This window comes from Sarcophilus harrisii, chromosome 4 (assembly GCF_902635505.1).
Source record: "Sarcophilus harrisii chromosome 4, mSarHar1.11, whole genome shotgun sequence".
In the NCBI taxonomy this organism is placed as follows: Eukaryota; Metazoa; Chordata; class Mammalia; order Dasyuromorphia; family Dasyuridae; genus Sarcophilus; species Sarcophilus harrisii.
Window position 1 is genome coordinate 452,885,399 of NC_045429.1, and position 27,174 is coordinate 452,912,572.

At 47.3% G+C, this 27,174-nt stretch overlaps 1 protein-coding gene across 3 annotated transcripts in view; it reads left to right on the forward strand.

The window, feature by feature from the left end:
* Window positions 1-19,521, forward strand: part of ETV5 (ETS variant transcription factor 5) — a 62,259-nt gene extending 42,738 nt beyond the window's left edge. For 2 of the 3 annotated variants that reach the window (XM_031968062.1, XM_031968063.1), the window contains exons 8-13: window positions 245-489; window positions 2,909-2,968; window positions 10,406-10,474; window positions 10,592-10,764; window positions 15,427-15,528; window positions 17,024-19,521. In XM_031968062.1, the coding sequence (XP_031823922.1) occupies window positions 245-489; window positions 2,909-2,968; window positions 10,406-10,474; window positions 10,592-10,764; window positions 15,427-15,528; window positions 17,024-17,245 (871 nt within the window). In that variant the 3' untranslated portion in view covers window positions 17,246-19,521. The remainder of the gene's footprint in view (window positions 1-244; window positions 490-2,908; window positions 2,969-10,405; window positions 10,475-10,591; window positions 10,765-15,426; window positions 15,529-17,023) is intronic. The other variant, XM_031968064.1, reaches the window with a different exon arrangement.
* Window positions 19,522-27,174: the final 7,653 nt, after the last annotated feature.

Below are 27,174 nucleotides of genomic sequence, written 5' to 3' on the forward strand. Positions count from 1 at the left end.
AAGTTGGGAGGTTACTACAAGGTTGTCAAGAAATCTTTTATCCTTCCTTCTCAAGGCGTAAGTGATTGAAAATTTGACTTCACGTCATGTTTGTAAGGGATCGAGGCAAACCCCCAACTTAAGTATTCCTGTGCTGAAGCTCAGCAGTCTGAGGGGTTAGAGTCTGCTCTCTCCTATGCCTGGACCACCGGGTCCTTTGATGGTGGCTCTGATTGAGCCAAATGACTCTCCCTTCTTCCTCCAGGTTTCAGAGACAGATGTCTGAGCCCTGCCACCCCTTTCCTCCTGGTGACAATCGTCCAGGCTACCACCGACAGATGTCAGAGCCTATCGTCCCTGCAGCTCCCCCACCACCTCAGGGATTCAAACAAGAGTATCCTGACCCTCTGTACGAGCACGGCGTTCCGGGCATCCCTGGAGTGCCAACGCATGGCTACCAGTCGCCAATGGGCATCAAGCAGGAGCCCAGGGATTACTGCATCGATTCAGGTTTGTGTGCGTCCTTTCATCCCAAGAACAGCTCCCAAGCGCCAGCTGGGTGCCAGACACTGAACCGTTGCTGGTGGCAGGGGTGGTGGTCCTTCCTTCTCCAAGAGGACCAGAGATCTCACAGGGCTTATGGAGGAGATAGAGATGAGATCTGATCACCTCAAGGGGGTTATAATCTAGGGGGGAGACAGGATTATTGGAGGAATAAGGATGGAGCCCCGACTTACAGGAGGAGATGGTCTAGGGGGCTGGTAGAGAGCTTGGTGATAGGCTAATCCATATTCCCACGAGAGCAAGAATCCCTCCTTCGGTCTCCTTAGTAGATGGGAAGGGAGGGAGAGAAACAGCATCTGTCATTAAAAAAAAAAAAAGAAATATTCTAATCAGGCCTTGCAGAGGAGTTCAGAAAATGGAGAACCCTCAATTCTAAATCAGGTGTCTCCGGGTTCTTGACCCGACACCCGCCAGGTTCACAGGCAGATGCGGAGATTGCAGCCGGGCCTGCGGGCTTGCTTCCGATCCAGGTTGTTCCCCCTGCCCCACCCTCCTATCCCCTGGTTATGTGATGACAGACGGCAGGCAAGGAAATGGCAAGAAGCAGCTCGGGATCATCCCAGAAGGCTCCGCCAGGGCCTGCGGGGACCTTCCTGCTGGATGCCATGGTGACAGACTGTGTTCCCAAATAAAAGCTCACAGAGAATCTAATTTTTATTTCCCGTCTCCCAAATTGATTAGGCCTGGGAGCAGCCGAACGATGTGTATCATTATTGTTTGCAGCCTTGTCCCTGGGGTGGTGGCCATCTCCAGGAACCCACCAGACTCTCAAGGGTCTCAAAAGAGCTTTACAGGAGACAGATCCGATGTTTCGCTCTCCTTTTTCTAATGAGAGGAATCTGTAACTCAGAGCTGCCCGCTCCTGGCTCTTTGTGGGTTGGTTTTCAGTGCCCCTGTTCAGACTATCGTGATGCTCCCTACCTGGAAGAAAATTCTAGTGATCGGGGCTCAGAATGATTCGGTCCCAATATGGCCTCAGAAACACGGCCTGGGAAGGCAATTGAAACATTGGTGTCGCGTTACAGGAAGTCTCGTTAAACCTTCAGCTTAAACAAGCATTTTAGCACCGTCCCAAGTCTAAAAATGAAGCCAAGTGGCCCCTTCGGCAAGTGGCAGTAAGAGAGACCTTTAGGGATGAAGGGAATTGGAATTTGCATTTTATCCGTGACTTTTCCCCTTCTACCTCAGTTAACCGGGTGTGGGTGGAGGATGATCCATTGCTTTGTATCCAGACCATGTCACGGGGAGCTGGAGGATGGGAATATTGCACCCGCCCCTGGCCCAGGCTGCCCAAAGCACAGTGGGGTGGCTTCTCCTTGAGGGACCTGGTCCATAAGAACCTCATTTATTATGGAGGGAAAACTAGAACTTTCCGCCATCCTCCCTGAGATCAAGGTCAGCATGTATCAGGTAGCTGTTAGGGGGGAACAGAAAGGAGGAAAGCTCAATGAATCACCTTGATTGCTGGTTGCTTCAGGCCAGAAAAACACAGAAGCCGGGCAGGGGACACTTGTCACTCTCAGATTTCCAGGACACTCTCCTCCAGCCTCTTGTAGCTCACGGGACCAAGTTCTCATATTCAGAGTAGCTCCTCCCGAGACCTGGAAAGGAGCTGTTTGCAGCTACTCTTGTTTCTCAGGTGGATTTTCAGACAGTTTAAAGTGAACCAGGCAGGTTATGTACCCAAGCTCCTCAGATCTGAGTCAGATTGTGGTGGTCTTGACAGTGGGTGGGTTCATCCACCTGTGTTGCTGATGGACGGGGTGGCCGGGAGCTGTCCAGAAAGGTGGCCCTCAAGCAAGCTCTTGGTTCAATTTAATACTCTTAGAAGATGGGTGGACTATCCCGGCCAAACTCTACAAATCTCCCAGAACTGTGGGCTTTAGGCCTGCTTTAAATCCCCTAATCTCTTTAGGTCTAAAAATACTCTGACCTCTGAATGTGAACATGGTTAGTCAAATGGAGCAGATGGGAAACCTTCTCAGGCCGCTGTCCCTCCCTCCCAAGCCTGGTGGCCTCTGGGAGCGAATGCGCCTGGGATTGCCGAGCCTGCTTCTTTTTCTTACTCTCAGTCAGGCACTTTAACAATAAAAGGTACTAATAGGATGTTGCTCCATCAGATGGAGAGGACACGGTGAAGTCCAAGTCCAAACGGACGATTTTAGCTTTTCTCGGCCCTTCTTGCTCCCGTTTCCCGTGTCGTTCCTTGGCTCCGTGCTTGCTGCCTTCCCCTCATGGGACTGCAGAGGCCCGTCCTAGTGGGTGGCAGGTGGTCCGAGGCCAGCCCATGGTGTCCGTCGGCTTCAGCTGTCAGGGGATCCTTTCTGTCCCCCGGCGCTGACCCTGCTTTGTGCTTTGCTTTCAGAAGTGCCTAACTGCCAGTCATCCTACATGAGAGGAGGCTATTTCTCCAGCAGCCACGATGGTAAGTAAGCATGTACCCTGTGGTCTGTGTGGCCCCCACGTGTCGGGGGCGAGCGTTTCTCACCACAGGCTAAACCGCGTGCACATAATGGGGGCAAGGTTGGCCGCAGGAAGCTCTGAGTAGGTTTCTGAACTTTCTTTGGACACGGGTCCACGAGGAGGTCATATTGATGGTCGGTTTGTTCATCTCTCACATGACCGGAGACCTCCTCTCTTCTCCAAAGGGCCCATGCTCATGTCCCTGGAGGCCAATTCTCGCCACACTCAGCACAGCCCACTAGTCAGTGGCCTTCCTGGGTAGCTGGAGCTTCAGAGCACTTCACGTGGGAGCCAACTCTTGTCTAACAAACTTCTCCAGACATAACATTGGGCTTTAGATGTTGATTCCTTAAAAAAAAAAGGGGGGGGGGGCTGGCTTTTGTCTTTGTGTCCCTGAGTTTGGGTCACTTAGTAAGTGCCTAATACGTTTATATTAAGTTGAACTAAATTGAATCATCGTTGTATACAGAGCCCTTCTGGCTTGGGATGGGACCTCTGGATTTGTATTCCACTGTGATATGGCTTCAGAAGCCATCATTAAGCATCTGAGCAGGACTTAAGACATTAGGAGAAGATGAAGATGACATCACCTTTTTTAGTGTAACTGAAGAGAGTTGGGATTATGTCGCTGTAAATAGTTTTATGCAGACAAAGGAAAGCCTGGGAATCAAGTTTGGAGTTAGGACCCTGACTTAGCTTTATCTGAGAGCAGAGGCAGGGCTAAGGATAACAAAAATTAATTGCATTTATTGCTGCCTTGTTAAGTAGCTGTCACCCTGAAGGAGGCCACGTGCTGATGAGCAAACCATTTATAATTTGTCTTAGTGAGGGGAGAGGAGCCTACACGTAGAACATGAGATAAAACAGCAGAGAACAGAATGTCTTGTCGTTCCTATATGAAGATTTTACTGCTAATCTACTGTCAGTTAATCACATGCCTTAATCCTTGAAGAGTCCACAATTTCATCAAGTGCGAGCTTTTTCTCCGCTAATGAGGCCCATGGCCTTTGCACATCTCTCTTTGGGTTGCTTTCATGAATTACTGTGACTCAAATGTAAAATATCTGATTTAGGACTTGATCTTAAGGTAATGAGGGCCTTGACCGTAGCTGGAGCCCTTGACGGCCAATACTAGTGAAGACTTTCTAACTTGGGTATCATTGCTATTGTCTGTCAGGTTAAGGGTCACTTCCTCACCAGGCTGAGACGATGGTCTCCTGAGGAGAATGGCCGCTGTATTCGCATCCAACTCAGCTTCTTGTCTCAGGCTCCCCTTTCTGAACAGAAAACCAGCTCTGTTTCAGGAGTGTCCTTCAAGTAGGATCACAGTATCCCCTCACATGAACCTCCTTTCCAGAGAATTGGAAAAAATTCGAGTGAAAGAGATTCTAAAAGTTCCAAGAAGGGACTGAGTTTTATGGGAGCCACTAGTTCAGAACAGTGTCATTTTGCAGGCCCCACATACGGTCATATTGGGGACCATGTGATATTCTGAGAGCGCCAGTCACTGGCCAGGAAAAGCTGCCCACTGGCCCCTGCCTCGCTTCCAAGCTCCATCAGCTGGTGTTGGCAGAATGCAGCCACGAGCAGAAAAGGAGGATGGGAAGGTCTTGGAAGGCTTTCACAGCAAGAACCCGGACCTAAAGACAGTGCTTTTGGAGAGTTGTTGGGTTGCTCTGTCTGGTTGCTTTCTTTCTGTCTCCTCTTGCTTCCATTCCCAGCAGACTTCAGAAGTCAGGTGTGTTCTTAGAGGCCAGTCTAATCTACCACCTTCAATTTTCCATCCTTGGATGGTAGCTATAGAGGCAGCGAGAGAAACAAGTGTCCGTGATTGCATCTGCGATTGAGCTCAGAGATACCCTTTCCTCCTGGCAGCCCCTCTGAGCCCTTTAATGTTTCCCATCAGCCTTTCACTTCCCCGCCTCCTCCCTAAAACAAGTACCTTCTTCCTGTCCACAACCGGGGCAAGTACAGATGCAGATCTAACTGCCTTTTCCCCCAAACTCATGGCAACCGCCAGATGTTTCAGAAGGAAGCACGAAACCACCTGCACGGGCAGAGGCAGGCCCGCCTCGGAGGAGTTCAGGAAGCCATACCTAGCGTTTAATTTAGTCTCCCTCCTTTTCCTTTCTATACTGTGCATATTTTAGTCTTTGAGAAAGAAAGGAAGACCCTAAAAATAACCCGCTAATTTAAGCAGGCCTGTACACTTTGAAATATGGCATCGGACTCTCCAACTTAGATCCGAGGATGTGTTTTCAGAGCTGAAACATAAAATTAGTGGATGGGAACAGATTTTGAGAGAATATGTAATTTGGCATTCTACCTGTGGCTTTAGACTACAAAAATAAGACCAAATAACTGACATTTATATAACACGTTAAGAGTTTCCAAGCACTTAATATATATACAGGGTGTCCCCAAAGTCTTAGTGCGGTCTTAAGCTTTGGTAGCTTAATGACTTTTGAGACATTTCTGTGTGTGTGTGTGTCTGTCTGTGTGAGAAAGATCTTTTATTATTATTATTATTATAGCTTTTTATTGACAGAACCCATGCCTGGGTAATTTTTCAACATTATCCCTTCCACTCACTTCTGTTCCAACTTTTCCCTTCCTTCCCTCCACTGCCTCCCCTAGATGGCAGGCAGTCCTATACATGGTAAACATGTTAAAATATATCTTAAATACAATCCATGTATACATATTTATGCAGTTCTCTTGTTGCACAAGAAAAATCGGATTCTGAAGGTAAAAATAACCTGGGAGGAAAAGAGATCGTTTAATCCTCAGAACCATCCCCAAAATTCCCTTTCATAGATAAGGAAGCTGAAGTTCATAGGGGTTGGTGACTTTCCCTGCTTGGACAGTTTAGGCCCTTCCTTACTCAACTCCGGTCATATTCCACTACGTATCTCTGATTTGTTGTTCAGTTGTATCTGACTCTTCATGATCCCATTTGAGGTTTTCTTGGCAAAGATACTGGACTGGTTCGACATTTCCTTCTCTAGCTCATTTTAAAAATGAGGAAATTGAGGCAGACAGCTGCTAGGTGTCAGAGGCCAGTTTTGAACTCCAGAAGACGAGTCTTCCTGACTCCAGGCCCAGCCCTCTGTCCCCTGCAGCACCACCAGCTGCCTACATCTCTGACACAATTCCTTTATATTCCGAAAGGCTAAGAAATTGTACGTCTCTCTTGTTCACTTAACATTAATCCAATCAGTGTGTAGTGACCAGTGTGTGCCAGACGTGAAGGATATTAAGAGGTACCAGTTGCCCTGTCCCTATCTTCAGAAAGCTCACAAGCTAATGGAGAGGGAGAAAGTGCCCAAGGACCTCACTAAGAGTCAGGGTGTGACAATGGCTGTGTGAAAGGCCTAGAGGAAGCACTCCAGGAACTCGCAGAAGAGCATCCCTTCCATTAGGGAAGAGGCCGAGAAAGAAGCAGCTTTGGATTACCTTAAAAGGGACAGTAGACGGAGAAGTGGGGAGGGCGAGGATCAGGGAGGAAGGCCACAAGGGTTGAGATGGTTTGAGATATAAAAGGCACTGATAAGCTCTGTTGTCCTCCAAGACAAATAGAGTAGTTTGGGTCAGGCTGTGGAGGGCCTTGAATGCTGAGTCTCATTTAGGGGACCCTGTGGATGTTGCTGAAATTGGAAAAATTCTATGGAGCCATGATGGGGAAGAGGAATGGAACAGGGGAGTTGGGACATTGGAGCTGGGACAGGGGAGGAGCAGTTTAAGAAACTGTTAGAGGTGTCTAGATAGAAACTAATAATGGACTGAATATGGGAACGGGTTCTAGTTTCCCAGCCCAGTGGCCGCTCGGGATGCTCTTTGGGAGGTTTAATCTCAAACTAGAGCAAAGGAAGTGAAAAAAGGGAGCTTGGTGGGGAAAGGGCCAAGGCGCCATCACAGAGTCTGTGATAGAGTCGAAAAGGAGAGCTTTGCGAGGTCTGAGATCCCTCCCTGGCTTAGAGAGCACAGATTTCAGAGGGAAAGTCAGATCACAAGGGAGGACCCAAAGGGAACAATCCCACTGAGGAATAAACAGGAAAATTGTCTCAAGAGTCTGACGTGAATGCCCAGAGAACTCATCCGCCAATTGGCCCAAAAGAAGGAAAGGTCCCGACGGCCCGAGCACTTGGCTCAAGTTCCTCGTTACCCACCCTGGATATGTGTCCCAGAGGAAGGTCATAGAACCCTCCAGGCCCTCTCAGAGACCACGCAGAGAAGATGCTGACCTGCATTGGTGGGTGGAGTTTCCTTTCCAGGGAGTGTTCATTGCTACTGTACTCTCAGCTCTAGGCCCTGAGCCTGCAGCAGATGGAAGCAAAGGTGGATAACGAATGAAATCAGAAGTAAGCACATGGTGGTGCTACCAGAAGGGGTTCAGGGGAGGAGAAGAAAGGTCCAGAGAAGGGCGAGGGGGCCTGTCCCCAAAAATGGAAAAAGGGCTGAGCTGCTCGCTCCTGGGCTCCCTCTGTTTTCTTGCCCATGAAGGACTGGAAGGGGCAAAACAGAAAGCAAATGGGGAGGGAGAGTGATCCAGGCTGAAGCTCTGGTTTTGTTGACGTAGGGAGCTTCTCGGTGAGGCAATTCCCCCAACAATGCAGATAGTGACTTCCCTCGCTGTCATTGAGAAATTTGGGTCACCTGACCAGATGAACTACGTCCCTGCGCCGGATGGAACGTCAAGTGTTGTCACTGATAGATAAAAGGTTGTGAAAAGCAAGAAAAGTGCTGGCAGAGCTCCCGGGGTTCAGAAAAAGGAGAGGAAGATGAGAGTCTTACGGTGGGGTTGACCTGGATTCATGGAGAAATTCTGAAATAGGGTATTTAAGAGATGATTAGTGAACGTGCAGAAGAGGAAGGGAAGGTCCCTTCCTCCAGAAGGAGCTCATCAAAAGCCAAGTTGTGGCAGGACTTGTTTCCTTTTTTGAAAGATTACAAAGCTGGTAAATCCTGAGCAATGGTAGGGATGTCATTTTTAGCAAAGTCCTTCTTGAGTTTCTCTCCAATGAAAATTGGAGTCTTAGGCCAAACAATAGCATCTTCAGAGGACCTGGTGGTTCCTCTGGTCCACCAGGCCAGAGGTGGCCTGAACAATTTAAATGGCCAGAACAATTTAAAAAACAATTCAAAGAATGATTCAAAACAAACAAACAAAAAACAAAAGCTAAAAGAGTCCCACAGGAGAGCAGGGCATTTCTGCTGTGGACTTGTATGGACTCCACATTTGAGGATTGCTCCTGTATTCCTAGTGCTCCAAGGAATTCCAGAAGCTCTGTATTGCTCATGCTAAGTGGTTGATGGGATGAAGCAAAAGAGTGTTTCCAATTGCTTTTCTGGACAAGAAGTTGCTTCATTGACCAAAATTGAGAGTGATCTTAACCTCTGGTGAAACAGCTTCAGACATCAGAACGGGCTTTTCTTAAAATGCTTCTTTGCTTTAAAGGACAGCTGGACTTTGGATTTAATGTTTTTAATCTGAAACTCAGTAGGATGGATATTTCACGTACACAGTAGAGCGGAAAAAGAGGGTTGCACCTGAAGCTATTTTATAGACCCTTATAAACAACTGGCATTTCTTTCTATTAGATACTAAGTTCAAGCTCTCCTCTTGTTTGCCTTTCTTTTGCTCTTCCCTCTGTTTTGCCTGGTTTTTGTTTTTTTTTAAACAATGCTTCAGTGGATTGACTGCCCTGTTCTCCTCCATCAGTTCTGACCTTAGTTCTTCCAGGGCTGATTTGGTCCCAGGCCCATGGTGCTCATTACACAAAAAGAGGGAGCTGCTGCATCCTGTGTTTTTGTTTGCTTGTTTGTTTGTTTGTTTTTGCTTTTTTGCTGAGGTATTTGGGGTTAAGTGACTTGCCCAGGGTCACACAGCCAAGAAGTGTTAAGTGTCTGAGACCAGTTTTGCACACGGGTCCTCCTGACTTCAGGGTTGGTGCTCTAGCCACTGCGCCACCTAGCTGCCCCTACTATGCTTCTTGGATGTTCCCTTCCCTCCGGGCAGAGATTGTCCACAAGGAACCATGGGTTCCCTTGGATGTGTCCACTGATTCTTTTCTGCCTTTGATCCTGTCAGGGGGGATGGAATTAAGTTACGCCTGGAGCCAAAAGCATCTGCAGTGTTCACACTCTACTTGTGACACTTAGCAGCCCTGTGAAAATGTGAACATTTCACATCTTTTCCCTGTGTGCCTTCTGAAGGTCACCCAGGCTTGGGGTTTCAAAATGTAAGAGGATCGCAGTCTTCATCAGGGAGAGAGTTCCCACCCTGGGAGCTTCTCACATCTAGGGACTGTCCTTTGTGTATTTGAGCCTCTGATCTTGCATATTTGAGCTTCTGATCTTATCTAGAAATGCTGGGACAAGTTGGGGTGTCCCATTGTGTCCCCAAAGAGAATTCCAAAGCCCTGAAATTTTCCACCTTCTTCCTGAACCTCTCCTTTCCCCCAACCCATGATTTTCCATCTTTCTTGGAAAGTATTTTCATTCTGTATGTGTGTGTGTGTGTCTCTCTCTCTTCATCTTTCTCTTTCTCTGAGTGTATCTCTGTCTTTTCTGTTTCTGTGTCTTTTTGGTTCTTTGTCTGTTTCTCTGTCTATCTCTGTCTCTGTCTCTCTCTCTGGAGGCAATAGGGGTTAAGTGACTTTCCCACAGTCACACAAGTAGTATGTGAGAGAGACCAGTGCACCTGACTCCCAGGGCTGGTGCTGTCTCTACAATGCCCCCAGCTGCCCCTTTTCGCTAGAGATATGAGATCCTGGACAAGTCATTTACCTGTCTGAGCCTCCTGTTCCACAGCTGTAGATGGTCTACAGGGTCCCCCAGCTCGTTCATACTCAATCCCAGGTGCTTTGCTACAGGCCTTCAGCCCTCTTGGTGACTCTTTGCTTGATCCTCATTTTTGGGTGGGCCATGCAAAAAGATTTTGTCCGACAAGCCCAAGGCGTGAGCTTTGTGACGGTGGTTTTCTTCATGGAAAGTTCTAAGAAAGTTTGAAGCTCTCACTTGCTGAGGAAGAGGATGGGTAATATGTGTCTGTTCACTAGCTTCAGGCTGAGTCACAGTGTGGGAGAGGCAGTCACGCTTGATCCCTGCTGAATTTCGTAGCAAGGTGTGAGGAAATGTGTGCTTGTTCCTCTCTCACCCTCCCATAAGTCTACAGTCTTAGAGCAAAAACGGATTTCATCCGAGGACTGGGACCAAAGCCGCTCTTTCAGAACACAAAGGCAGAAGTATTCAGAATCCCTCAAAGTCGGGCTGGGTCTCGGTGCGCCAGGAACGTTTCAGGAGATTGTTTAATAAGAGTTTAATGAGGAAGTACATTGAGACCTTTACAAAGCAAACGTTCTACCTTCATTTTCTTTTTCTTGGCTCTCCCCACCAGGTTTTTCATGTGACAAAGATCCTCGATTGTACTTCGATGACACATGTGTTGTACCAGAAAGACTGGAGGGTAAGTCGGTAAGGGGAAGGAGGGAGGGAGGGAGGGAATCCAAACAAGCTGATGAACCTTCTCCCAAATCGTCCTAATGCATTGGACAGCAGATTTACACAAATCTCTCTGTCCAAGCAGGCAAAGTCAAACAGGAACCCACCATGTACCGCGAAGGGCCCCCTTACCAGAGACGAGGTTCCCTCCAGCTGTGGCAGTTCCTGGTCACGCTCCTCGATGACCCAGCCAATGCCCACTTCATTGCCTGGACAGGCAGAGGCATGGAGTTCAAGCTGATAGAACCAGAAGAGGTACGGGTTTCATTAGCCAGCCCTGTGGGTTGTTGAGTTCGTTCTGTCGTTTCTACGTTGGGAGCCCTGCTGACCCTTCCTGACCTTCCTAGCAGAAACCTTGGGGTGCTCATAGACCACTTTCCTGGAGAGTTCTTGGCGAGCTTCAGCTAAGTGCCGGGTTTTGCTCTGGCCCTACTCTTCCTGTTGAGATGCCCGTGTCAGGTGTTTGGGTGCTAGAAGCCCATCTTTGCCCCATTCCTCTTCCCCGGCAGCCTCCCTTCTGAGGTGTGACTGTGGGCTGTGGCACCCTGTCTGTCCTGCTGGGAAGCTCTGCTCCTGCTTGTCGGGGGCAAGCCTGGCCCACAGAGGCAGCGGACAACAAAACTGTCTGGTCAGTTGTGTGAACTTCAACCTTGGGGCAGTTTGTGGCCTCCACAGGGGCCGTAGATAGCACCAACCTCCATTGTAAATAACACATTCTTTTCCCTGTTTACTCAAACTCTGGCCATGAAGGCCTCCCCGTGGAACCGCTCCCATTTCCTCTTGCCCCCAAAATAGACTCTGACTTCTCAGTGAGGAAGGAAAGGACTTGCAGCTCTGCTCCCCTTCCCTGCGTGCTGCATGAACCAAGCAGTCAGACCGGGCCTCAGAGCATCCAACTCTATCCAGAAAAGCCAGCTTTTGTCTCCCAGTTATTCTGAACCATAGAAAAGTTTAGGTAGAAGAGGAGGAAGAAATTGGGCTGGTAGGCCGAAGAAATGGAAGCGTTCTCCGCTCTGCCTGGGGGCTCTGTGGCCTGAAGTGTAAAATTACCATTCGCTAGGCCGGGCTGGAAGAGCAGAAAGATAGAACACAATTTTAGCACCTTTATGGGAAAATCTGGCATGCAAATTAATTCAATGCAGCAAATACTGAGCACCTGCTGTGTGTAGGATGCTGTGTTAGGCACTTGGAGACTTAGAAAATTTCGGTAAAATATAATCCCTGACTTCTTGGAGCTCAGAGCAAGTTGAGGAGCCTTGAGAATAAGGAATGCTCCCAAGCAGGTCACCCCCACACTGTATGACCCACGTTTCCTGAGGAGGGACAGAGGGAACCCCTTTACTGTCAGTGCTCAGGGAAGGCTTCATATAAGAGGGAGGAGGGCATTCTAAGGGAAGCGAGGGCAGGAACAAAGGCCTTCGTGGTCGTCACGTGTGAGGTAGGTTGGAGGGGGGGAGGAGGAGGAAGGTGCGATCTCTCTGGAGTGTTTAGGGCCCACGCTGTAAAGAACAGGGACTGAGGCCAGAGGAATACCCACTTGCACACACTGCGGACCAAGTTCTTGGGTCTGTAACTAACTACAGGACATTGGAAACAAGTCATTCAGAGTCTTGTTAGGGGCTCCACAGCGAGCCCCCTGGAAAGCCCCGGGTCTAAAGGAGGCTCCTGGTTACCCTAACCTGTTATCCTGAGACGGGATGAGTCATGTTGTTGGCTCCAGAGCCACAGGGATGATTCCAGTACGTTCATTGTGTTACATAAGATGCACTAGGGTTCAGGTGGGGGGAGAGGAAAATGGGGAAGGCCAACTCCTCCCAGACGCCTGACTTAGTTCTGAGACCGCGTGTCCTGTGTCACCTCAGCCGAGCGGGGAGAGCCCGCGGCCTTGTCCTGTGGACGGCCCTTCCTGAGGGATGAGCTTCTGTTACAACAGCTCAGACTCAGACTCAGACAGGGCTGCGCAGGTAAACGGGGCCACCCTGGAGGCCGGAGCCTCCCTCCGCCAGCCCTCTGGTCAGCTAGGAAGATGGTGGACAGAGGCGGGGATGGTCCCACACGGCCCGGCCGGACCTGAGGGCCTGAGTAAGTGTGCAGGGGTCATAAGCCCCTGCTGTGTGCAGCCCACAGTGCTGGACCTTAACTAAGCTTCTCTTCTTCTTACATCTGCCCCCAACTCACTGAGGCTTCTTTGTGTCCTTTCCCCTTTGTCCATATCCGGCTTGGGTTCAGCTGGTGACTTCTTGAACATTTTTTTGTAAATTCTCCATGTGGTTTGGGGGTCCCGCCCTTCATAGTCCCGGGACAAAGCCAGGTCTCATAAGTAACACCTCGGAGGCGGCTCTGAGGAGTTTGGAGGGTGAAGCTGAGGAAAAAGCTGTTTGGGGCGTAATTGTAGGCAGCTGTGGAACCGAGTGGTGCATGCTGGGTAATTAGCCACAATATCCATTACACTGCGCAGGAAAATGGAGGTTTTAAAACTGCGTTTTGGCAGTCCCCCTAATCAAATGTCTTTTGATAGTCATCCAGCTTAGCCCCCTCTCAATTATGACACTGCTTTAATCTGGAACCATTTTAGCTGTGAATCTGCATTAATGAATATTTGGGGAGGGGGGGAGTTGGTAGAACACGTGGCCGATCACTGGTTTGATTCGCAGAGTGGAGAGCCGGAAGGGACCTTAGCCACCCCCCTGTCCAGCCTCCATGTGACAGATGAGGAAACCCAGCTTCGGTGATCTGGCCAAGGTTACAGGGAGAATTTGTCCTGTCTGGGGCTCAGGTCCGCGCTCTCCCTGGGCAAAGGCAGTTTTTCAGGGGAGCTTTCCTTAGCAAGAACTGGTCTTTGTGTCATGGTGACAAGGACCTGTTCACACGTCTGATCCTGGAGAGCCTGAATAACCCACCCCTCCGGGGTCACAGACTTAGAACTGGGAGAAACCTTTTTGGCTGCAGCCCTCCCCAGTTTTACAGAAGACATTGTGGCCCTGAGGTCCTGACTGAGCCTCCGACTCTTAACCCGGCTCCCCGGGGCTCCCCAGCAGCCGAGCCACGGCCTCATTGTGTGGGCTGGGCTGTGGTGCCAGGCGGCACCGAGAAACAAGGAGCTCTTGAGTGGGCTCAGCCAGGCGCGGGTGGGTGTGGAAGGAGCACTCGTCACTATGGCTACCCCAGCAGTCTGAGAGCAGGGCCCAGAGCTCTGCATCTGGGAGAGCTGCAGGATGTGCAGAGAGCGCATGCTCCCACCAGGACCTGGGGGCTAGGCCGACAATTATGCTCCGCCGGACGGGGGGTGGGCGTTTTCTTCCCTGGTCACTGTCCCGATTTCTCTTGGATTTCTTTCTTTCTTCTCCTTGGGTTGCTTTGAGCAAAGACTTCATCTCATAGTGGCCAGCCCCTGAGGGAAGGCCTCTCAGTATGCTGGTACCTCCTGTACAGGAGGGGTCTGGGGCTGCCAGGAACAGGCTCTGGAGACCCCCAAGGGGTGGGAGCAGGCGGGAGCACAAGAAGCTTGTAGAGGAGCTACCGTCCGGAAATGGGTGATCAGAAAAGGAGGGAGAGCAGCCATGTGTGTCATGAGCCACCAAGCTTAGGACTCCCTGAGACCATAATTAGGGCAGAGACTGCTCCGGCCCAGTGAGAAGATCTCCTGGAGGAATGGTGGGGTGAGAAAAAATGGGAAGTATTGGGACGGGGACAACGCAGGAGCAAGCTCCCGTGTTAATGATGTCATTATCAATGTCATGAAGATTTTCGTTTTGTAGCATTTGATTTTTTTCAACTTTTCTTAAACCATTTTTATGTTAAATTCATACCTGAGTGAAACACCGCAGGACATGGCAGGCAACTAGGGCCAAGGTTAGGGTGATATTATTTCTTCACCTAAAATGAAATCACTTATGTGTGACTTAACTTAATGTCCTTTAAATCTCCACGGCCCCAGCACCTCAGACAGTGTCTTAGAAGTCAGTTTGGGCTCATACCTCTACATATTTGAAAAAGAAACTGTCTCCAAGTTCAAATTCAACAGTGAAGACTAACATTTCTCAGGAGTCGTACGTGAACGTACCTAAAATAGTGAAAACTCCTGGTGCACTGCCTTGAGGAGCTCTGCCAGTGGATGTTTTCGGAAGGGTTTATGCTCCATGACTCTTCTAGGGGGAGATCCTTTTAAGCAAAGGCTGAAACGCTGAGTGTTTGTGGGTATCTAGCCATGTATTAGTACACGTACGAGATAAAAAAATGGATCGGCCCACTAATCCATCACGGCCAGTGGAGAGGCTTCCTGGCCGTTGGGTTCGCTTTGTCTGCTCGGGCCTCAGATTACATCTCTCCATCATTGTACCTCAGGTGGACTGGGTGGGATTTAATGCACTTCCACACTCTTTGGGAAGCCCTGTTAATTTTTCATTAGATGGATAATGGTGCTCCAAGCTTATGGGCTCATTCAGAAAGTCTCCCGGGAGCGTAGGATTGGATGGCTGCAGACTCAAACCATCTGATTCCCCTTCACGATGGGAGCTGCAATAAGTGAACGTCTCCCGGCCCCTCTCCAATCGTATTAGAATTGAACTTTTGTTCTCTTAGCCCATTAGCAACTCACTAGTGTGTTTCTAATGTTTCAGGGATGACCGTTCTAATTATTCCTTATTGACTGCTACAGAAACCATAGCACTTAACAGCAACATGCTAATGGGCTCTGGGCATTGGTCAATAATTCATACGTGGAAGAACAGAAACATGTTGGCTTCCGCCGAGACATTAAGCGAACCCGCGGCCGTCTTGAAGCCCTTGTACTCGTTGTGCCTCAGGGCCCCTCTTGGGGTCAGGCTGCGGGGACGGAGCCCTTTGTTTCCCGACAGGAAGGTGTGTCACTGACACAAGACCAGGGTCTTTTGGTCACCTGCTTTTCTCTGTCCTCAGGTTGCTCGGCGATGGGGCATCCAGAAGAACCGACCAGCGATGAATTATGACAAGCTTAGCCGCTCCCTGCGCTACTATTATGAGAAGGGCATCATGCAGAAGGTAAGGGACCTGGATGGCCCCCGGGCCCTAGAGGATCATGGGAGAAGACAAAGGACTCATTGAAAAATGGCCTCTCTGAAATGGAAGTGCTCAGGATAGCCAGAGCAAGAGCTTGGGAGGGAAGGAGAGAGGAAGTACCGGCTCAGGGATTAAGAACAAGGCAGGAAGGCCGAGATTTCCTAGAAAATCCAGAATGTCCCACGGCAGTCTTAGAGACCAGAACTGAGGTGACCCAGGAATAAATTGACACTTTAAACAGGTAGCTAAGGCCCGAGAGCTGGTGTACGTGCATCAGAACCATTCAGATTAGAGGTGATGAGGGAAAATGGAAGTATGGATGCAGGACAGATGGAGCTGGTCATTTATTTCTGCCTTCATTCCTTCCGACTCTGTTAAAGACTCAGTATCTTAGGGGAACCCATTGCAAGTGTCACACTCTCAAGGTCTGGCGCCCCAGAGAGTACTGGGCATAGCCGGCCATGTTCATAGATCCAACTTATCTTACGGAACGGGGGCTGTGGTCCTTTCCTTTACATCAGGCGTTTTTGGAATGGTCAGAATCCTGTTTCTGTGCCGACACTGTAAAAAACAGACTTCTTAAGTCGAGACTCTTGGAGCAGATGGAAATTTTCACAGAGCGAGCGCTTGCTGGAATGTGAGTCAGTGCAATGGAGCCACCCGTGATGGTTAGGCTGAGTGACTAATGTCCAGAGATAACAAAATATGTCAGTTTTATGGTTTTAGCCTCCCATCTGTCAGAATTGTCTTGTCTAAGCTTCCAGCTGAGTCAAAAGACTGTACACACTCCTGCTAAGGAGAGAATGGAGGGGGTAACCTTGAGGTTGTAGCTCATCCGTTGTCCAATCTGAATAAGCAAGAGTTTGGGACGCTAGTGTGTTACCCAGAAATCTACGATAATTTCTGTTTCTAACTTTAGTGTGGGGCGGTAATGGCCTGGTAAATGCACAATGTCCGGCGGTCACAAAGTAATTTCTCCTTTGCATTGGAATCTGGCCTAGTGCTTCCACTGGGCACAGGCACTCAGATTGGGGGGTTCAGAGCATTTCAAAATCCTAAGCCTTTTAATGTGGAATTTAAGGTCAACTTGAAAAGTGTCCTATGTCTCCCTCTTGGCCCCCTGAGTCCCTTCCATTCTGGAAAGATGGGGGGCTGCAGTTGAAGCGAGACCATTCTGAGAAAGTTATACATGGCCCATTCTTTGATGAACAGGGGAAGAAAGTATCTTCCAGAGGGAATGGGTGGGCTCAGATCTTTAATGGTAAACAATGACAAGAAAAAGAGATGGTCTTTATTCCAAGCATGAAGGCTGGGGGGAAGATGTCAACCACGAGCAGAAGGCAAAACATGGGGTCAGCCTAGACGGGGTGGACGCTGCCCTTTCCAGGGGGCTCCCAGAGAGATCTCCCTCCCCCAGCCTCACTTTCCTGCCTTCATGCCGGTCAGACCAAAGACAGACCTCTGTCTCTTCCTCCAGGTGGCTGGCGAGCGGTACGTCTACAAATTTGTCTGCGATCCGGATGCTCTCTTTTCCATGGCCTTTCCAGACAATCAGCGTCCTTTCCTGAAGGCTGAGTCCGAGTGCCCCCTGAACGAGGAGGAGACCTTACCCCTGACCCACTTTGAGGACAACCCCGCTTACCTCCTCGACATGGATCGCTGCCCCAGCCTCCCCTACGCAGAGGGCTTTGCTTACTGAGGGGCTGAGTTGGCAGCTCCAGTGCCAGATTTAGCAGTTCCCATTCAGGCAAATGAAGGCAGTGATTTTCTTTGATTATGATTATGATTATTATTGTTATTGTTATTATTATTATTATTATTGGTTGTTTTGGGGTTTTTTCCGCCATTCTCAAAGCTTGCCCCTGATTATTCTGGTGGGCCTCGGCCTGCATTGGCACCCTAGCCAGGGAAGTGGGAGCAGGAAGGGGGCCCCCAAGTGTGGCAGGAACCCCAGCTGTCATCTGGAAGAAGCCGGGGGGAAGAGGAGGTCAGCGGAGCCGGCGTTCGTGCCCGCCACCTTCCACCGGACAGTGTGTGCAGAGCAAGACCTCAGGAACACGTGGCCCTTGGGGACTCGGGACTGTGTCGGGACAAAGCGGTCGTGACAATTGCTCGCTTTGGTCGAGGCTCCGAGGTACCTCCGTATTCCGTTTGAGCAGCTCTAATTTGCACAAACAGTGAACTGAAAAAAAATTCTACATGACCGAAAACTAGCTGGGCCCAGTTGGGGAGGGAGGCCCGAGTCCCCCAGAACTGCGGTCTCGGATTTCCCTCTGAAATGAAGACTCGGCCCCTTTTCTCTGGGCTGAGGACGCGGCCTCAGGACGGTGGGAGCCTGTTCTGGCTAGAACCTCGCCTCTCCTGGCACCCCTGGGACAAGCTGCCCTCTTCCCCCGCGCCGGGCTCTCTGGCGATGGCTTTGCTTTTAGGAGAAGGGTGATTAACACTCGACAGTATTTGGTTTTGCTTTCGATTTGGAATTTTGGGAACGGGGTGGGGGGATGATGGTTTTGGCGAAGCCATTTCTAAAAACTGGTTTTTGTAGTTTTGGTATCTAAAGCAAAAATCCTGTGGGAAGCTCAGCGCCGCTCTCCCCGCGGGGCCGTGCCGACCTTCCCGAGATGCTGCAGCTTGAAAATGGGCTTTGCTCCGGACGCCCCCCGAGCCGGGCCTGAAGCCCGTCTGCTTTCTGCTTTCTGCCCCCGATAACCCGATGGAACATTCGCACCCGTGTTGTACATTTTGGAAGCTTCTGGGACAGCATGGATCCTCTTCCTAGCTCTTCTGTGTATATTTCCCCATATCACTGACATACTCTTTCTGCAAAGTCTATGTACATAACGCATTTCATGTTCAGTTGGAACCTGGTCACGGTGTGGGAGCCTTGGAGGTTATTTCTGTGGAGATGGCTGACGACTTCCATTTCATCCTTTTTCCTTACCTTGGTCTAGCAACCCTGCATATAGAATTCATGGGGTTTGAGACACGCGTGTGATGCCTACGGGTAAAAAAATACCATCCCCTGCCATCTTTCCCTCTTCTATTGTTCCGGTCCATTCATGGGTTTTTCTTTTTTCTCGGTCAGTGTGTCAACAACTGATCAAGGCTCAGAAGACGCTGGAGTCTGCCGAGGAGAGGCTCGGTTTTCAGACGGGCTCCCCTGCCGTAACCTGAGGGGTGAGGCTCGACTCCCTTGGCCACTTAAGAGAGCAAAAGGGAACAGACCGGTCTCGGTCTGTGAAGGTGATGCTTTTGACCCCTTTTCGATAAAATGTGCTCTGAGTTATTTTTCTATTGACGGGCGATGGGCCACGGCTGCCCAGTCACCCTGTTTTAGAGTCTCCCTTCTGCCCGAGAGCACATTGGGAGCTGGCTCGGCAATTGGGGTGAGGGCCGCAGACTGGCTATGGAATAGAGCGTTTCTCTGTGTAAAGCTAATTAGCCTATATAAATGCAACCTGTGACCTTGGCCTAATTAGCGCCATACTGTAATCAAGATAACTGTTCCAGACAATGTAATTATAGCTTTCTAACCTACACATATTCTATACATATATGCATATTTTATTCTTCTCTTCCCCCCCAAAAAAAATGGCTAAAAATTTATTTGTTGTAAATGCTGTATAGGATTTTCTTCCTTTCTTTTTCCTTTCACTGGTTTGGGATTTATTTGGATGGGTTTATTCTGTTTTAGTCAGGGTGACGCTAATTCTTTGTAGCCTGAGCTCTCCTCCCCGGTCCTGTCTGTCACAAGGCATAGAATGGTGGCCAAGGTGTGGCCTTCCTGGGAACCAGACTCGCCGACCTCCTGGATGGCTTTCGGTTCTTTTCAAGGTGGAGAAAGTCTCCAGGGCAGAAAGGGTTTAATTTGGGAGTTGGTTTGGAAGCCTTTCCCCTGAGCAGGGCCATTTGCATCCTGCCAAGCTGCATTACATTCTGTACTGTGTACAATAAAGACGTTTGCTTTCAGTTCTCCTTCCTCTGCAAAGCTGCCTCTTTTTTTCTTCCAGCATCGATTTCAGTTAGCAAACACAAGCGACCTATGATTGGGCGCTGGGGGCCTGGGTCAAAGGGCATGTTGGCAGGAGCCACATAGGGTCCGGTCCATTTGGAGGGTAGTGAGTCGGGGGCCCCTCCCTCCCCAATGTTGCAGTAGAACAGGCTCGGCTCTTGACGAGCCCACGGGACTGTGTGAAGAGACTCGGTTTCCTTCTCCTTGTCTCCAAAGCATTGGAGAAGAGCCTTGAGTCTGGCTGAGCCTTTTCCCTCCTCCACAATCCAAAGAAAAACCATCCTATGGCAGAGGAAGCCATTTCTAGAACATGCAGAGCAGCCATGTTGTCTCAGATCCAGGAAGCAGGGAACATGAGTTCAAGGGATGGATATCTACCAGCTGTGGGACCTGGAGGTAGATCCAAGTCCTCCCTCTGGGAAGCATCATGGCAAAGAGCCCTGAATTTGTGATTGGGATCTCAGGTCGAATCCCAGCTCTGCTACTTAGGGCTTCTGGGACTGTGTGTCAATTCACCTTCCCTTGATTTGTATCCTTAAGGTCCCTGGTCCTCCCCTTCAGGGACCCTCAGGGTAACTTCTTTACTCTAGCCCAGGACCCCACAATCTGCAAAATGGGAGCAACTTCCTCTACATTTTAAATGTCACACGTTTATGTAATAGAGGGGGAATCCGAGACTTAGAAATGTTCTGGGACTTGATCGTGGTAACATGAGTGGCAAGAGCTGACGCCTGGCCCGGTGACACACCACCACCCAAACTCTAGAGGAGACCCCCTTCTACCCACCTTTGAGGTTAAAGGGAATATAAGACCCAAGCAAATAACCAGAATTAGTGTGGAATGGCCTACTGGAGAGCCAGTGGGGAAAGGGCCACCATGATGATTGTATTTTCCAATAATCATTTTAAAATTTCTTTACATTTCTTTTTTTTTTTTTTTTTTTTTAGCAATTGGTTTTTTAAAATATGTTCTAAAAGTTTATTTAATTTTCCCTAACTGTAAAAGAAATCCTTGGCCGCAGCACCAACCTGTCCACTCTTTCCAGCAGAGACTAACGAAGGGACTTGGACGTTTTGCCTTCTAGTGCCTTCTTATCCTGGCTTCATGGATTTCAGTGAATTCGGGCTTTCAGAGCTCCTGTTACAATGGAAACAATATCACGACCTATGGCACTGTGCTGCCCGTGAACCTCCCAGCTATCTAAAGGGCTCAGTAAGCAATGTGAGAAAGCGTGTGACTGTAGGAGCCCGGAGATGGCCGATAGACCCACTAGAATAAAGGCTCCTGAAGAATGAATGTGTTTCTCTGTCAGAAAAATCGAATGGCTTCATTTGATGAAGAAAAGGTGCATTGAAGGGAAGGAAAGAGGGAGCTGGCAAGACTGACAATGCCCGCACTTGGCTTTCTTGGCTCTGGGCATAATAACAGCTTGTCCAACAACTCCTGTTATTCAAGGGCTGGTTCTCCAGTTCATGCCCTGTATCAAACTTTAATCTAATGATGTCTCTCAATATATCACCTCCCTTACAAACTTCTGAACTAGGACAAGGGCATAGAGAAAATGGGCTGTGTAGTCAAAATTGGTTTCTCCTTTCATGAGCCTAGGGATGTGGTCTGACCTGTGATTTCATTGATTTAGAGAATTTCTGGAGGAGAAAACTCCCATGCAATGCAGGTCAGCAGTTTGCTTTTTTCTTTTAATAGTATTTTCTTTCCCCAAATATATGAAAAGATAGTTTCAATATTCACCTTTGCGAAATCTTGAGTTCGGAATTTTTCTCCCTCTCCCCAAATTAGCAAGCAATCTGATATCAGTTAAACGTGCAATTCCAAACATTAATTCCATTTTCAGCCTGTTGTACAAGAAATAGATCAAAAGTGGAAAAAAAACCATGAGAAAGAAAAAACAATTAAAAAGTGAAAACACTATGCTTTGATCCTCAGTCAGTCTCCTTAGTTCTCTCTCAAGGTAGATGGCACTTTCCATCACAAGTCTTATTGGAATGGCCTTGAATCACCTCACTATTGAAGAGAGTTAAGCCTAACACAGTTTATTATCATGTAATCTTGTTACTATGTACGATGCACTCTTGGTTCTGCTCACTTCGCTTAGAATCAATTCATGTAAGTCTTTACAGGCTTTTCTGAAATCAGCCTGCTCATCCTTTTTTATAGAGCAATCATATCCCATTGCATTCATATCAAGTCAGCATTTTCCCACAATTTAGTCTTAGAAAGTTGCTTGGAACACAGGTTGACTAGGACTTGTTCCGGGTCACATCATGGTTTTTGATCATACCCCCAAATTTATATAAAACTTTGTAGGGATATTCAGCAGGGGAGGAGAGAGATACATTTCCTCAGGGGTATCACACTATGGATGTCTGAGTTAGGATTAAGCTATAATTGCCTCCAGAGGCTAACACCTAATTGGGAAGAGGAAGGGCAAATGGGTTTTTGAGCTGTTATAATTATGAGAATAGGGTGAGTGTTGGAAATAAGTTAGTGAGTGGCTTTCCTAAAGAAAATGGTACCTATCTTCCCACTCTGATTAGTTGATCATACGCCTTTGGGATCTTACCATAGGCAGGACCCCCAGCCTGGAGACCACTGTACTGTGCCTGGCTGCCTTATCCTTAATGAGCCAAATGGGATATAATGTTCAGTTTTTTTGATAACTAAATTAGGAAGAGGAGGCAAAGGCATTATGTCCTATTAATAGATTTAAGAATTAATGCAGAATGAAAATCAAAATGGTTCTCATGTAGCAGAATAATTGATCATGGGCAGTAGCAGAAATTTAGCATGGCCATCAATGGGTTCTGAGTTTGTGTCGGGGCTTCTTAGGACTTTGCGTGTGGCTCTTGAGACAAAAGTGAAGAAAATCGATTGCCTTCAAATCCACCAGGTCCAGGATTGATCATATCAATATTTGTTGGTTCTATTAGCGCAGAGAAATTAGATATTTAAAATCTGGGAAAGGATAATGTAATGTATTCTTTGTCAATAACACCAACGACTTCTGACCTTTCCCCGGATCAGTCACAATGAAGGAGCTCAGTTGAGCCAACAGGCACTAAAAAGGGTAAACTTTGTCCTGTGTCTGTTATTTAAAGTGCTACATGATCTGGCTTCAGCCTATCTTTTGAGGCTTATTGCACATCACTCCCCTTTATCCATTCTGTATACCCGGTACTCGACCTTCTGCTCTGCTTTTCACACGCAGTCTCCTGTGCCCCTCCTTCCTTTCTCCCTTCCTCCCTTCCTCCTTTCAAGCCTCATTCGAAAGGAAAATCTTTGCTTAAAGTTTACTCCCTGCTCAATGATTCCCCCCCCAGTGCCTGTATCTCCTCCTACCAGAGGATTGCAAGCACAGGCTAAGAACTTTGTTGTTGTTTTGTCTTTGTATGCACAGGGCCTTGCACATAATAAATGCTTATTTGATTGGATTGTCTAGTGTATTGCTGCCTTGCATAAACATTGGAATTAAGTTCCCAAGCTGAACTGGCAGAAGGATAGTCTTATTACCATAGCTAAAGAATATGGGGGAATCAAGTCCTGTGGCTATAACTGCTGAGCTCTAACAGCTGTTCAATTCATTCAACAAACTTTCCACACCTACTCTTTCTGCAAGTCACTGGACTAAGTGGTGAAGATACCAGGGTACCCTTCAATAGTCTCTGCCCTCAAAGTATTTATATCCTACAAGGATAGAGGGGATGTCTTTATTGGCTTAATACAAGCTACTCTTCTTGTCAGTGGAAAGAATATAGCTGGGAAAGAAAATCAAAAATACTTTCCACCTGACTCCCCCCCAAGATCCAGAGACCCCTATGCCATCTCCTTGGAGGATCTGAACAAACTAAAATGAGGTGCTCCGGCATCTTAGGCAGCAAGGAAGATAAAGGGATGGAGGGACAGTTTGCCTTGATCAGACCCACCAAGTAAAAACTGTCAGATGAAACCTTTCGAGGGAAATGGTGCATCGTTTAAAACAGGACTGGAAAAAAGGAGCCCTGGAAAATACATTGTTGAGAATAATCTGTGCTTGGCATGGAAGAAAACCTAATTGCTCTTTGGGAATTGCCTCTAATTGCTCTGATGAAATTTCTCAGCTGTTTTTCTCTCCACATCCCCTTCCACTGTCAAGTTTTTTTTTTTTTTTTGAGATATTCCCACTCTGCCTTTTTTCATAGAACTGCCCAATACTTTCCAATTTTTAAAAACTTTTTGCTTACAGTATTTTTCTGGATGAATAGGGTATTCCAGGAACACTAGTACCTCTTGTGTGAGGGCTGGCAAAGCCCTTTTCAGGGTGCTCATCCACTTGTGGTGTTTACCTGGCACTCGACTCTCACCTGTCGCTCCACAGTGGCCACACCCTAGTAAATCATCTCAGCAGGTTGAAGGTAACTGACAAACCTGTTTGTGAATTAGAGGGATGTCTACTTCAGCACAGTGGCCAGGTGAGAATAATTTGTTCCAATGGCCAGCAAGGTAGCTGGAGCAGACACCGTGGATCAGACATCAAAAGCATGAAGTCATCCACTGCATCCTGGACCATCACTACTTGACTTTTTGTCATTGGACTTAATGACTGGAGGAAAGAGTGAGGCAGAAGACTTTGTGCAACTGAGTCTCACTTATATCCAATTCACCCATGAGTCAGGTCTTTGGTCCTCTTCAGTACAGAGGACAAGCAAATATTTCCCTGAAAAAACCCATTTTGGGGCTTCCCACTTACACCATTGACTCACGTGTAGCCAACAGGCCAACGATATGTGCTAGTCTTTTCCATATCAGTTAATCTCTACTGAATGCAATTGATGATTAATTTGCACATAAAAGTTTTGCATTTATCCTTATGAAATTCTGTTGCATTTGGCCCATCATTCAGATTTCTTGTGGTCTTTTTGGATCCCAATAAGACATGTTTTCTTTGCCTTCATCCCCGCCATGGATAAAAATGTGAAATGGTACGAGACCAAGGAGAATGATGTGACTCTCATGCTGAGATCTCCAATTACTCAGCTCAAATCTAGTAATTCAATAATTGAGAATCCACTTAACTGCATTGGCATATATTTCCTAGCTCCATCTTCTCCCCAAATATATCTCCTTGAGATACTTGGTCACTTGCTGCCAAAATCCAGATGTAATGACAGCATTCCTCAATCTACCAGTCTAGTAACCTTGTTGTTTTCCTAAAGTGCTTTTGGAAATGTAATAAAGTTTCTTCCTTTTAGGAATCAGAATAGGAAATATCTTTTCAAGATCACCAACCAGATGATAATATTCTTTTAAATTCTATTGTCGTCCAACTCTCTCATACCTCCACTCTTCTTAGGATAGGTGTGCCTTTGCTTTTTCAGCTATGTTTTCTCCATGTGATAGGGAGACTTTATAATATCCTAGACATGGACTTCCTCATAGCCAAAGTAGCTAGGTTGTACAGTGGATGGAGTACTGGGCATGGAGTCAGGAATATCTGGGTTCAACTCTGACCCCAGACACTTACTAGCTGTATGAACATAGGCAAGTGACTTAAATTGTGTGTGCCTTACTTTCCCTAACTATAAAATAAGGATAATAATAGCCCTTCCTCCTAGGGTTGTAGTGAAGATTAAATGAGATAATATCTGTAAAACACTTAACACAGTGCCTAGCATATAGTAGGCACTTAATAAATGCTTACTTCTTTCATCAAAGGACATGTCATAATCCAGATAGAGGGCATTCTTAGGCGTTTGATTTTTTTTTTCTTGCATGGACTATTAACCAGTCTCTTGAGTGAATCTGCTTGAGAAGGCCCCATAGCACTTTCAGGCTTAATAATAACAGTAATAATTGTTGGTATTTCTATAACGCATTGTTTTGCAAAGATTTTGACAACCATGAGCTCATTTGAGTCTTACAATATTCTTGGGAAGAAAGAAAGAGAAGTATCCAGGGAAGAAATATTGAGAAGATAGGCTGTCCATTTTATAGATGACAAAACTGAGACAGGAGGGAAGTGGCTTGCCCAGGTTCATCTAACTAATGAGTGCCCGAGGCCGGATTTGTTCTCTGATCTTCAGACTGTATCAGGTTCAACATTCTATGACGGTGAGTGAAAGATTGTACAGAGATTGTACTAAATTGTATTAAGTCCTGTTCCTGGCAGATTCTAGCAGAATTATCTGGGAATTTCTACAAGTGATTTGAAAGCAGGGAAGCAGAGCCCCCTGCAGAGCTCTCCCGAGAATGAAACCCGCTGCCAGAATGTCCCAGAGAAGATATCTCCAGAGACTGGATGACTAACACCTGGGACTCAAGACAAACTGGAATGATTAAATGGACATGGAGGGTGGGTTACTAGGATACAAGAAGACTTGATGTTATTTAATATTGATGATTATCATTGCATTACTGAGGCCTTTTGTTTCATGGTGTTTACTCTGCTAAGTATTTTTGGTTGCCTTGGTGACATAAAGCTCCCCTCTCAAAATTAGTCTCAGTCATTTGATTTGTTACCTGACAAGTAATTCTGATTATGAATATATTGAAAAGCTTATGGATTTGGCTTATTGAGAAGAGATCCGTGGAAGGCAGAGGGGAAAGATCTGGCCCTTCCCCCATGAATCAAAAGGAGAATTGTGGGAATTGAGTTAATCACACTGACTCCATCTTATGACTCAATTCTGAAGCTAGCTCGGTTCTCTTTTTATTCAATTATGTATCTAGTCCAATTTCTTCATTGTGACAAGACTATTTAACTGTGAGAAAACTCTACTGAATTATTTGAACCTAGACTTCTGGGGCTGGAAAACTGGACCACCTCTACCTGTTGCTTATAGATCCTTAACTAAGGACCTAGGTGATGCTGACAAAATCCCAATCCGATCTGAAGATTGATGCGAGGAGTTTTCTTAAGATTAAAGCAACCCATATGTCTTACCTGAAAAGTGGCCCCATACTGATCAAAAAGTTATTTTTCCATGTTCCTTTGAATGCTTATAGACACAGGGAGTGGAACAACTCTACTTCTGATTTCAGGGGATTATATCTGTACATTCTCCCCATCCCAACTTACAAAGTCCCTTATCTCTCCTCTAATTAAAAATGTTTAAATTCATAATTTTGTTTCCTTTAATTAATTGATCTTAGTTTACTCGTTATTTGATTAATTGTTTTTAATGCATAAAATGTCTCTTTTGGTGTTCAGGGTTCAGTACCAAGTTGAGGAGTGTTGATCCCGATTTTTTATGCAATTGGATAAATCGATTTGTTCAAAGACTCAAACTTTCTTTTCTTCAGTCATTTCCTCTTTCACTCACCTCACTATTCAGTGTACAACCCGGCTGCCATTTGGCACCATCACCCAAACAAAGGAGCACCCCGAGCACTTGCTCACTCATCAGCTGAGGTGTTCACCTTCCATTTAGACTCTGAGTAGGAATTCTCCGTGGCAGTGGCAAACGTTTCAGGTGAACATATGTCAGTCTGCTTAGTCCTTTAACACTGCAGGCTGGCTCTCTGATGCAGTCTTGTCATTTGAGAAAATTGATGGCACATGCCAAGGATCCCCAGAGCCTAAGATGTGTCAGGTAAGACTCGAATCTAAGACTCCCTGTTCA